At 45.0% G+C, this 12,549-nt stretch overlaps 1 protein-coding gene across 1 annotated transcript; it reads left to right on the plus strand.

Annotated features, from left to right (window-relative positions):
* Positions 1 to 476: 476 nt before the first annotated feature.
* DMAP1 (DNA methyltransferase 1 associated protein 1) lies at positions 477 to 12,491 on the plus strand. The gene is made up of 12 exons (XM_050196355.3): positions 477 to 638; positions 1,500 to 1,597; positions 1,735 to 1,832; positions 2,448 to 2,568; positions 3,715 to 3,789; positions 3,959 to 4,168; positions 4,979 to 5,098; positions 6,003 to 6,194; positions 8,265 to 8,333; positions 8,818 to 8,890; positions 8,981 to 9,327; positions 12,321 to 12,491. Exons 2-12 carry the CDS (start codon positions 1,508 to 1,510, stop codon positions 12,378 to 12,380), a joined length of 1,455 nt encoding a protein of 484 aa, XP_050052312.1. The 5' UTR covers positions 477 to 638; positions 1,500 to 1,507; the 3' UTR covers positions 12,381 to 12,491.
* The last annotated feature ends 58 nt before the right edge of the window (positions 12,492 to 12,549 follow it).

Consider the following 12,549-nt stretch of genomic DNA (forward strand, 5'->3'; position numbering starts at 1 on the left):
CTATGGTTATTACCACTCTTGGATTTGCGATGGCTGGAGCCATAGAGTTTCTAAATAGTATACTAATATGAAACTCTATGGCTGGAGCGCTGTCTAGGAGTACAGCATAGAATAAAGAATCAACTCGGCGTTTGAGTCGTTCAACCACAGAACACCTATGCAGCGAAAGTATCTTTTTGATCTGCCCTATGCTTTGTTACTGTGATCCGTTAGTTTAGTTCACCAAAAATAGTCTCGCGGCGCTTGGTTGGCATTTGTGTAGGCGTTGAGAGCGCCTGAGAACTAAAAGAATTAACAAATGGCGCTCATGTTCTTGATTGAGCGTGGAACTAACGAAAGTAATTTATCTATGACGTTTTACTTTTTTTTGCATAAAAACCACGTCATTTATTTTTAGGCAATCGTTAATAAATTTAGCTTATTTTGCTGTTCTGGCGTGTTATCCGTCGAAATAGCGATCTCGACGTCGAAATAGCTTAGCACAGGTTTGACGCGAAGTGGCGAAGTTTCTAGCTTGGACAGTAGGAAACGTCAGAAACGTGATGTTTGTATGCTCCTTTGCTGACTGAGTGACCGCAGCACCGATTTGAAGTCGTCGTCCTTGCGCTTTGTGTAAAGATTTTCTGACTCACCGAAAGGTAAGAATTACTTCTACAGCTTACCGTCATTAGAAGTCGCCGCAGATCGCCGTGTGAGTGCCGGATGCGCGCACGGAAGCAGTGCTCCATACACGGAGTGCAGCCCGAAAGTTACTCGGCCGTAAACGACACGCGTGTATTTCAATATTATGGAAATATCATAGATATATCGTAAAGGTACCTGAAACCCGCACAAGGTTCGAAAACTGCTGTGTAAACAACGCTCTGCGAGCAATGATTGACTGACTACCGAGAAGCGCGTTCAACTTCTGCTTGTTTGCTTCTTGCTCTCCAACTCAAGAAGTACGTACTATATCCCCTGCCTTTAATGTCCATCGTATAATCGTTGCAACAGGATTGTATACGTGGAACAAACATTTAGCGGGGCCTTAAGGCGATCTAGCTACGTTTACATTCCTTTTTTTTTTTTAATTTGGAGTATAGTAGAACGTTTACTCGCGTATTTTTGTATGAAGCTTCGTCCACGTAAGAGCTCTTATTTTTACGTGTTCTCATTTTGTCTGAGTGGACAAGTATACTTGATAATCAAGGTGTAAACAAGCGAATCCCGGTTCTAAAGGAACGCCTAAAGAAATTGCTAGTTTTCTGAAGCCGTCTTTTTGTGTACGTCCAGCGAAACCAAAGGCAGCGCATGCAGGACGGGCAGTAATCCTTCATAATAGGAAAGACTAGTGAACGTAAACATAGCACGGTCTAGCATTTTAAATGTACGCTTGCAGTCATTGTATTACTTTCTCGTTGGTGCCCGTGTTCTGTCATTTTGCCCGTATTTCACATCACGGTTAATTTGTACGTGTACAAATACGCTTTGCGCAAAGCTCACGAGGTATGCAACTGCAGGCCTCAAGATGAGTGACGTCCTGGACATATTGGACGTGGAACGTCCCAACACTCCAGAAGTCAGCAAGGAAAGCATCCTGGGCACAGATGCTCGAAAAGTAAGCACTACACATGGCCTCTTACTTCGTTTCTCGTAACCTTTTCCGTCTTTCACAGTTGACCGGCTGTTATTGCGTTGCCTCCACTGTTGTATCACTGTGACACTTCTTTCCTTCCCTGACCATATATGGCGCAGAACAAGCTTATGCAGAAGCGGAAGCTCATAGAGGCCACCTTCAAGCGACCTGAAGGGATGCATCGGGAGCTCTATGCCCTTCTTTTCTCCGATGCACGGTATGAACAGGGTGCCACACCATATTAGTTGATCTGTCCACTTATGATACGATTTACTGCAACAGCAGCAAGTCATGTTGTGAGCATCGTCTGCTGTGGAAAAATAACTTACCAAATAACATAATAATTTAGGCTCAGTTAGAGTATCACCCACTTTATGGAAGTAACTCGCAAGATAATTCAAGTTAAGCTTGTTTGTGAAGTCATTACAGGGGAAGCAAATGCCAGCATTCTCTTGGCATGGCTTTCCAAAACATATGCATGGTTCTGGCACAATGCCTTGCCCTCAAAATGTATTATGTACCATACCATATGAAGAAACGACTGAAAAACTACCACCTATGAATCCACCTATGAATCCACCACCTATGAATCCACCACCTATGAATCAACTACCCCAGCAGCAAGCAGTGATATGTTATGGACATTTCATTTTCTTAGCAGTGCCATGTGTCTGTTTCGGAAGGAACATTCTATCTTAGCTTGTGACATATCCCCTGCCAGGTAGCAGGCCAAGGTTTTCAGTAGAAAGCCATGCTTTTTGCCATGCTTCGAGTAGAAAGCGAAGCTTTTTGCACGGCCATGAGAAACTTTGGTTGTGGCTTTTCTGCTCAGAGACAACCCACCTCTGCTGCCGACTGACAGCAGCCAAGGCTACAAGCGCAACAAAGCCAAGCTTGGAATCCGGCGTGTCCGGCCATGGCGCTGGATGCCGTTTAACAACCCGGCCCGCAAGGTGTGTTACTTTCTCCTTGTGATTCATTCTGCTTTTCACAATATATCCGACAAGGAGTTAAAACAGTGCTACATTTATCTCACTCCAAATTTTTTTTTTTTTTCTTTCATGAGTGAAAGGAGGTTGTGTATTGATGGAAGGGCCTACAATTTGGCCTCTGGAGCACTAGCTTCTTGCTAAACATACATAATTGAGGAATCTAGGAACAGAGAAGGGAAGGGAAAAGGATTGGATGATTGATTTTAATATCCTAATGGCAGCACTCTAAAGAGCATTGCGGTGGAATGCTCTGCAATGATGTCATCTGTTTGGGATTCTTTCTTAATGGGTTGTGGAATATCACCATTGCATAGTCAGTTTAAAAGGAAAGCTGGAGAAAGTTTAATCATGAAGGTGCATCATAGTTAAGCTACGAAGCTTTTGCCGGTGCCTTTGAAGCTCATGTCACAAGCAAATCACTTAGTACGTTTCGCATTCAAGAAGATGTTTATAAGTGCATCAGCACCGCATCTGTTGCCAGAGTAGAGAAAGAGACTACGTACCTGAATGAACATGTGTCATGTGCTTAACAGCAATATCTTGCCAGACAGTCATGTCCGCAAACCTGCGGTGTTTCCCTTTTCTACGCAAGTCATTTTTGTGCATGTGTCTCATGGCGCTGCTCCGTAGTAAACATCAGTCGAAGTTCCAGCATTCATTTAGTGCCTTTCTTTCATCATCCCGTCTGTTAAGCACTGGTTAACTACAATTACCTGATTGCCCCTATTGAGAGTGAAATTATAGCTTGCTTTTGTGCTTACTATGCAAGGACACGCAACTTTGAGGTGGTGTGTTAGTGAGCCTGCTCTTCCAAGTGAGTCCCGTGTCACGTATCTGTCTAAGAAAAACCTAAGCTTTTTTTTGTAGCTACAAGGGAAATGTGCTAGTAATGTGTGCCTTGTGCACATTATGTAGTATTATGACAGTTTCTCAAGCATAGTAAAAGTGACTGATTATTATTCAAAAGGATATTGTATCGATCCTTAAGCAGCAAGCAGTTTGTTCACTGCTCATGAGCATGGTGTCTCCTTTGTAGTTGCGTGTTCTAGCTGGCCTGCACTGTTAGTTTAACCTTGGTTTGTAACAGGTCGTTACATGTCCGTACAGGATGGCGTGATGCTGAGCCACTGGCGGAGATTGGCCGACGAAGGCAAGGAGTACCCCTTTGCAAAGTTCAACAAGGCAAGTAGCATTACGGCTCAAAACTTTTTTTTTGTTATTTTGTGAAACCCTTGCAGCGATTTCTCAATATCCCACTAAGGCACGCTCGCTTGCAAAAACAATGTTTGTGTTCAAACGATGGGTTCTTGAGAGCACAGTGGTAAAAATCAACGACAATCTGACCGAGCAGCAGGTACCAGTGCCGACCTACACGGAAGCCGAGTACCAGCAGCACCTGGCGAGCGCACAGTGGAGTCGGGCCGAGACGGACCACCTGCTCGAGCTGTGCCGACGTTTCGACCAGCGGTTCCTGATCGTGAAGGACCGTTGGGATAGAACGCGCTTCCCCACGGGACGCTCTATAGAAGACCTCAAAGAGCGGTACTACGGCATCTGCCAGGTAGGCACACTTGCCCCATTGTGCCCCGCTGATCTTCATAGTTTGTTCCAGTAGTCTGGAACTGCCGAAGAAGTAGCTTTTCCGTGCGTGTGACCTGTGCTGAAACTTCATAAAATGCAAGCACAAAATAAAAAGTAACTTCGACTGTAATTGCAGCTTAGTGGTAATGTTAAGTTTATTGCTGTGAAGTCACACCTGCAGGCAAAATTTCTATTACTGTGAAGCTGCATTTTAAGACAAGGTACGCCTATAAATACATTCGCTTCTAATAAGCTGCACTTATTAGGCACAGCATGCGTTGTCGTGAAGCTTTACTTACAGGCAAAATTTGGCTATAAATAAGTTTTGCATTGTGGTAAAGCTTCACCACGCTTCGTCAAAGAAGAGCAGTGAGGACGCTGATCATAGAGCCTATAAAACAAAACCGTCTCTACAGACATGCTCTGCACCGACAGTTGTGACAGGCTGCTTCAAATTTTTGAATGTTTGCAAAACCTAATAGCATTTCGCCAGATAATGTATTCAACACAATAGCTACTTATACGTATTCACATGCAAAACTCAAATCTGCACATCACAAGTAATCAGATGGATTTAGTAGTCCTCCCCCTTTGCTCACAAGATAAATGACCTATCCTCTGTGATTCACTTCACAGTGCAGGGATTGTCCTTCATTTCTAGCTCCCTTCGCATTGTTGAGGCATAAAATTTATTTTGTTATGGTCACCAAGATATTCCAGCCGAAAATTACTGTTTTAAGTTTGCTTTTTCTCATGCATGTCTCATTTTCTCTCACCTGTTCAAACCAAGACCTTGGCCCGTGTCAGGGCGCCCCCCGGGCAAGAACCCAAAGGCCGTGCTTTTGACGCTGACCATGAACGCCGTCGCAAGGAGCAGTTGCTGAAGTTGTATGATCGCACTACAGAGCAGGTGGGTTGGTCTGCTGACAGAAAATTCTTGTCAGCTCTATATCTTGCTTCGGTTTGATTATCATTGCTTTGCATTCGGTTTTGATTGCCAGTTAAATTCTTAGCCTGCATCGGGAAGCAAGATGCATTTAGAAAGAAGTGAACATCTCGGGCAACTGGGAGCATGCTGCTTAGTGGCGTCATCTGGTTACTGAGAGGCGAACTGACCCATGTGTCTTTCCGCTCAAAAGACTGAACTCGCTGCTATAAACTTAAGTTTCATCCCAAGATGCCATCTATTTGTGCTCTCCGCTCTGTTTTTGTTAATGTAGAGTTATACAGTCACCCATTATTTACACATGTACCAGTCGGGACTTGCCTGTCCTAACGTTTTTCTTCCTGCACCATGCATGGAAGCACATTGTCAGTACCAATGCATATGCGGGCCACGTGTACTGTTGGCAGTCCTGATGCGTTGTTTTTTGTGAAGAAACAACAAAAGTTGACCTAAATAAACTTCTAGAGGCCTCAAGAAAACATTCTCCTAATACATAAATGAAAATTTATTTACGTGAAGTGTTAACACAAGAGCTTGCTATGGGTGAGAGATATTGTAAAATGTTGATATAATTTGATGTGAATAGACTGTTTAATTGATGCTTATCAAGCATCATTAGCTTTATTTAGGAAGCACTTAGCTTGGGGCTAGTGTAAGTTAATTCAAGTGACATGTAACTGCAGGCGCTCGCCATGGGTGGAGGGTTTTAAGAATGTTTCTCGACGTGAGCTCTTGATCAGGCACTGTGCTCGACTCGGTGGCGAGCTTCAAGTTGACAGTCTTTTGAGAATGTGGTTGGGGGAGGTTAGTGCCTCTCTTCAGTGTCCCTCTCTGCTAGACTGACTCGTTTCGTCCGTAACTTCCGCAGGTTGAAGAAGAGCAGACGCTGCTGGGAGAGTTGCGCAAGATTGAACTACGCAAGAAGGAGCGCGAGAAGAAGACGCAAGACCTGCAGAAGCTCATCACAGCAGCGGACAACAGCGCAGAGGCACGGCGTGTCGAGCGCAAGGGCCCCAAGAAGAAGCTCAACATCCAGAAGAGCAGTCGCACCGAGCCGGGGGTAAGCTTTCATCCAGAAGTGTCCCTGGCATGACTGCCTGGCACTGTCGGCTGGTCGTTAAAGGCCAACTACAAGCAAATTTCGCTTTGGCTATGTTGCTCATAAATAAGTAGTACGCACTGTTGAAGTCAGTTTGTCAAAGCTGTGAGGCTGGTAGTCGGCTAACATTTTCATCAATAGGCACTTAGGTTCACAAGGCACTTAAGCACAATGGTTCCTTAGCAGATGACGCAAGCATCTATCTGGTGGTAAACGAATATGACGCAGATCCTGGTAATGTGCATGCATGCTGATCTTGCTGTCAGTCACACATAGGCACCCAGCTGGCACTGGTTCTCAATGTTGTGGGTTCTGTGTCGTTTCCATGGCATTCCTTTGAGTTTCGGTATCCAGGATGTCGATGTTTGCAAGCTTTTCGCAATGCGTCCACTCTTATTTCAGACGTTAAGTTTGCACTGACACTACTCCTGTGTCTACACTAAGAGAAGTTAGTTTTGTTTGTGTGCGTGTGTGTCACCAAAACCTTCATTGCAGTTGGCCTTTGAAGGGCTGTAAAGTAAAAAAATAAAAATTAAGCGAAGTTGACAGATCATCGCTTTGATAGCTTTTAAGGTGACTTCCTGCTGCATATGGGGTGAGTGCCTGCGGCTGAATGATATCATCATGTCATCATAGGAAAATACAGAGGCCAGAGTGGCACTGGAGTACAATATTATGTAATAAGTTCAGAAACACCACCTAAGGATTGTTTTACTGAAAGAATTTTTCAAACCGGTTTATTATTGGAGGAGATAGAAAAAATTGAATGCCCTGTTACCATATCGCCAGGAGGTAAGCGCGACTGCCGACAGAGACACTCTTCCCCTCTGTCCCGAGTGGTGTCCACAAGTGACGTTCCTTCCTCACCTTCTGATATACCGGAGCTGAAGGACCACGTCAAGTTCACGTGACAAGCCCCGCCTTAATTTTAATGCATTAGCATTAGGAGTGTCAAAGTGGAAAGAAGTGTATGTGTGTGAAGTCTGTCTGAGATGTGTGAAATCGGCCACATGGTAGTGGTAGAGAGGGGATGGGAGAGCTTACAAGAGCTTACCAACGGGAGAACTTAGAAGAACGTAGGTGGTCTAGAAACCGTTCGGAGCTGGGAAAGAGGGAGAGAGAGCAGCACAGCTGTGAATGGGCATTTAGGAAAGGGAAAGCGCGGCGGCACTGGAGCTCCGTCAGCTCGGTCTGCTCCAGACCACCATTAGTCGCGCTTTGCTACTCGAACATGCTGGACATGTGTCGAGTGAGAAATGAAATGGCAAAAAAGTTCAAAATGGTCTGCAAAGCTAAAGAGGTGCAACGTAATGCTAACGCATTTCTCTCAAATTTACCGCTAAATCGCCATTGAATTTTTTCTCCTTCCTTCTTTTTTCTGTGCAGCACATTTCCAGCGGCGGTGTTGCGCATTCCGCATTGTATTATTTACTGGGGTCACATGTAATGGGCAGTGACGTTGCTAGCACTGCATTTTACATCACGGCCTTTGTGCTTGTTACCTTGACTCTGGCTGGGAGCAGAGCTTCCTCGAGAAGGAAGGAGCGAAGCATTTGGGTTGAAATTTTGGCTGTTTTCGTAGCGCAAACCACTGTACAGTGCGTGAAGTATACACTGTGCTTGTTTGTTTAAAAAGGCCAGACCTGGTGAGAGGCCCTTTAAGAGTAGTCAGCTATTTATAGCAGCAAGAAACTTGCTCCATAGAGTCTCTAAATACATAATCACTGGCACGACAGAACACCTCCAAGTTAATGTGAGGGTGACGCCATTGTATAATGCACCTGCTTGGCCAAGACCTGATGGCAAGTTCGAATTATCCCGATTTTTCACAATGTTTAGGCTTTACTGTATTTGTGCTCTCGTTTATCTGCTGCTCATGGCATTTTTTCGTCTTTTTTTTTTCTTTTTTGTGTGTGTGTGTGCTCCCGTAAGGTTTCTTGTGACCGTTTATGTATACTTAGCTAATGCCTGGTTTGCAGGTCCATTTCATGATATTCAAGCATTGCCATTTTCATTTTTGCACTCTTGCAGGCAGTGGAGTCAGCAGGCATTCGGTTTCCGGATTTCAAGGCCTGTGGGGTGTCGCTGCGAAGCCACAGGGTGAGGGCATAAGGCTTGCTTTGCATAATGAGTGCTCATGTAAACTTGAGCGGTGACACTTGCTACAAATTACGCGGACATCTAAGGCCTTAATTTGCACTGAGGAATGCCTGATACATGTTCCGAATATATCTTTCCTTTTGCAGTAAAGTGTAAAAAACTAACATGTGGCACTTTCTTGAGCAGGATATCTACTTACGTGCATCAACAAGTGATCATTCATCTTGTACTTTAGCAGTAATCGTCGTTCGAATGTTAAGTGTTCTCTTCTTTGTGGCACACATTGTGCGATGTTTTCTGTGAGGATTGTGCAGAACTACAAGGGCATTGTACGTGTTATACTTTGCAGGCTGTTGTAATTAAATTTGTTCTCGGAAGTACACGCGACACACACGTAAATTTAGCCAAGCTATCTGCTGGAAGGCCAGCGTCTGCATTTGGTGCTTCTGGCCAGCGACCTTCATGGCGCATTGTAAATTCCCAGATGAAGCTGCCAGCATCAGTGGGCCAGAAGAAGACAAAGGCCATTGAACAGCTACTCCAGGAACTGGGTGTCGGTGAGTTGCTTTTGACTGACAAACTTGCCAGCACACAGATGGAACATCCAAATGCCAAGCTCTCTACAAGCTGTTGTCTTTTCTGCGCAGAGCTGAATCCAACGCCATGCGACGAGGTGTGCCAGCACTTCAACGAGTTGCGCAGCGACATGGTGCTCTTGTACGAGCTCAAACTTGCTCTGGCCACGTGCGAGTACGAGCTGCAGACCCTGCGGCACCAGTTCGAGGTGCTCGCGCCCGAGCGAGCCGCCGCCACTGCCGCGGCCACGGGCATTGCGACGCTGACCAGCTCGTCAAGCAGCAGTGGCATTGGGGCCAGCATTGGCAGCACCATCGGTGTGAGTGTAGCAGAGCCGGGAGGAGGCTCTGCCACCGAAACACCAATACGGGGCATCTCGGAGATCCTCGACGTCGGTGCAACGCCCGGAACGCCTAATGTGAGTGCCTTGTTGTGATGTAGGAAGCTCTATACCTGCCCAGTGACTAGACTTCTTCTAGAAGCTCGAAGGGGGAAGTGCTTGCGTGAATGCCACGTGAATATTTTCGCATGGGGTGCAGGCTGGACTAGTGGAATGCATTATCGGGTGCATTAGTGCAAGTTGTACACGTTAACTTCAGTACAACCTAAACGAAGACACAAAGACAACACAACGTGTATTTATTATTATTATTATTATTATTATTATTATTATTATTATTATTATTATTATTATTAAAGCTTCTTTGCACTGATTGTACCCTTCAATCACTGAACTTGTGCTTCAAGGGAATGCAAGAAATGTGCTGCAGGCAGTGTTAAGGAGCTAGGGGCATGTGGTGAGGGGGTTGCAACGGAGTGAGAGAAGAAATCTAGTGCTGTGAAGGGTGAGCGGAGGAGAAATTGCGTGCGTCCAGCTGTGCATGGCACATGTATATAATGAACCGGTTTATACGAGCATGTGTGCGACTCCTAAATATGTGCCAGTGAACGACTCTCTTTTCTACAGAATTATGCAATGAAACAAGAAATGGTACCTAAATATGCCCACTGTAACAAATGTACAGCTTGAAGGACATAGTTTCTTTATAAAAAAAGTGAAGCTTTCTTTGCCTTCCTGCTTAGGCTGTGGTGTGTCTGCTCAGTCACTTTCTCGGCACCTAAAGTGGGCCATTCTCGTAGACAGTGTAAACCGAGCCGATCCCATATAAAGCAATTATACAAATGATGTGAGGGTATTGAAGGAGTGAGAGGAGAAATGTGGTGAGAGGAGAAATGGGGGGCGAGGAAAAGGTTGCATGCTAAAGCCAGAGCTCAACAGAATTCCCGCAGATTTAAAAAAAAAAAGCAAATACTTTCCTTGGTGCTAGTTATCAATGGTTTCTACAGGAATTCGTTTTTCAATGGAAACACATAAGAGGGCCTGCTGTATGAGATATATGCTAGTCGGTACTACACACTGTTGGCACGAAGTTGACGTGTTGTACACGTTCGACTTGCATAGATAATAAAACCAGCAATGGGCAGCATGCAGAGGCAACTATGCAGAATGTATTTTTGGTGCTGCACCGACATTGTCTGCTGGCAGAGCAGCAAGAGTAGACCCACGTAGCGTAAGGACAATGTAAAGTAATGGCTCTCGATAAATTATATTTACAAAAATATTTATTATCTCAAAAGCTGATATTTGGGTGTATTGGGTTCAATCACTATTTAAATCGATCACGATTTAAAGTGCCCCAAGTGATGGGGATATTACTGACTAGCACAATATCCTATTCATCAGTCGGCATGAATCTTTGATGCTACGCAATGCCTGTGCCGCATATGACGGTGACTGAATAGCATTCCTTGTGCTTGTGGCTAAAGGTCAGAAGGAATGCTTGAGGTGGTTTGAAAATGTAATCGATGAGAAGCACACTTCTGCAAGACCATAGTGTGTGTTCATGTCCAATGAGATATGGCAAGAGATGAAGAAAACAAGTTGGAAAACGGCACAAGTCTAGTCCCGAGCTCGAAGTTTCACATTTTCCGCTGCATTGTTTCAACTGCTTTAACGAACCTTTGAAATTGCCTTTGTAATACCTCAGGTGGGATGGAAAAGTGATATGTTCAAGTGTGGCAGTTGATATGCAAGATTAGAAATCGGAGAGCAACTTGAGAAGTGTTTCAAAGCTTGCGACTTCGCCAGCTGCTAAATTTGGATAACAAAGCGATGATTGTGTTTGCACTCCAAAGCTGTGCCGAGGTCTGCAGATGTGGCAGGCGCATTGCAAATGTGGCAGGCGAATTGAAAACAGCATTGAGTATTTTTTTTTAATATCAAAATGCAGCCACTGTAACTAGTCAACTGAATAATACGCAAGTCAAGCCAAGCTATTCTTTTCTTTTTTTTTTAATCTTTGGAGTGGCTGACACACTCTTCCTTCTTTATTTCATAGCTTGTTACTTTTGCCACAGCATTGCCTTGTGTTTATAGGCATTTTGTTACAAAGAAGTAGAACCGGTCAACCAGGTGCGTCTGCAACGTTTCGTATAGGGCTGGTTTGCGCTGCTTGCAAGGTTGGCCCGCTGCGACATGTTCAGCCTATCCTGCCTTCCCTTACACTGTGAACACACACCTTCACGATTGGTGGAGGTGCTAGGTACGACTCCATCGACACCGGAATTTCAAAGCCAAATCGTTCAACAGTCTCAGACCATGCCGGATGAACCAGCTCTGTACGAAGCACTGATGGTGCACCCGGATGGCCAGTGGTTCATTACAATTTGCTGGCTGATTGCAAAATGAAGCCTTCTTCGTGCAGCACGCTTATAAAATGAGGCTCCAATGCAATAAGGATATCAAAGTGTATTGTTGTGAAGGTCAGCTCTCCAGGTGACCATCTTTAAGGTCAGCTGTTATGCAGCCTCAACTTTGTAACAGATGCAACCCCCTCTGCAGGTTCCTCTACATGATTATTTTTGGCATTACTGTGGTGTTCACTGGCACAACGCAAGTGTTTCAAAGGTACACTAAAGATAGAATAATTTGAGTTGTATTGTAAGCTAACCTTCTGCAATACCAGAGAGTCCTGCTTTTACTGTGAAACGAGTCTTGGCAAGCCAGAAAAGATGCAAAAACGTAGGACGGGTGGCAACGCTACCTTTAGTGCCTCTTTAGAAAGTGCACACAGTTCAGGGTTAAGGTGCTCCAAACACGGCTTTGCCAAGAGGGCGACTTCATGTTGAGCTTGCCTCAGAGCGGTGCATGCTTGCCAGGGCTGACCTCATACTAATACAGCTATACAAGCTTATGAAAGAATGTTTTGCACGCTGGATTGTGCATCGATTATTTTTCTGCATTCTGGTACTAGTTACAGTGAGTGTCCATGATGCAGGCGATTTACCATGCACATCTCCGGTGCCAAACTTTTGCTGAAAGTCGTCCGTTTCCATGTCTGTGCCTTGCAGCGCAAGCGGCGTGCTGCCATCGAGCAGAGCAACCTTTTAAAGAAATTCAAGAAGGCCTGAGACCACGGTTTCACAATGGATTCCTCACTCGTCGCCCCTTCCTCGTTCAAATGGTCATGTGTTGTGACCTCGCAGCAAAGAAGCCGGAATAAACATCTCACTCTACCTTAATGGCTTCCAAACGTGACAAGCTTCGGCATGCTGGGTGTCTCCTCTACAGCTCATGGTG

This window comes from Dermacentor andersoni, chromosome 3 (assembly GCF_023375885.2).
Source record: "Dermacentor andersoni chromosome 3, qqDerAnde1_hic_scaffold, whole genome shotgun sequence".
NCBI lineage: Eukaryota > Metazoa > Arthropoda > Arachnida > Ixodida > Ixodidae > Dermacentor > Dermacentor andersoni.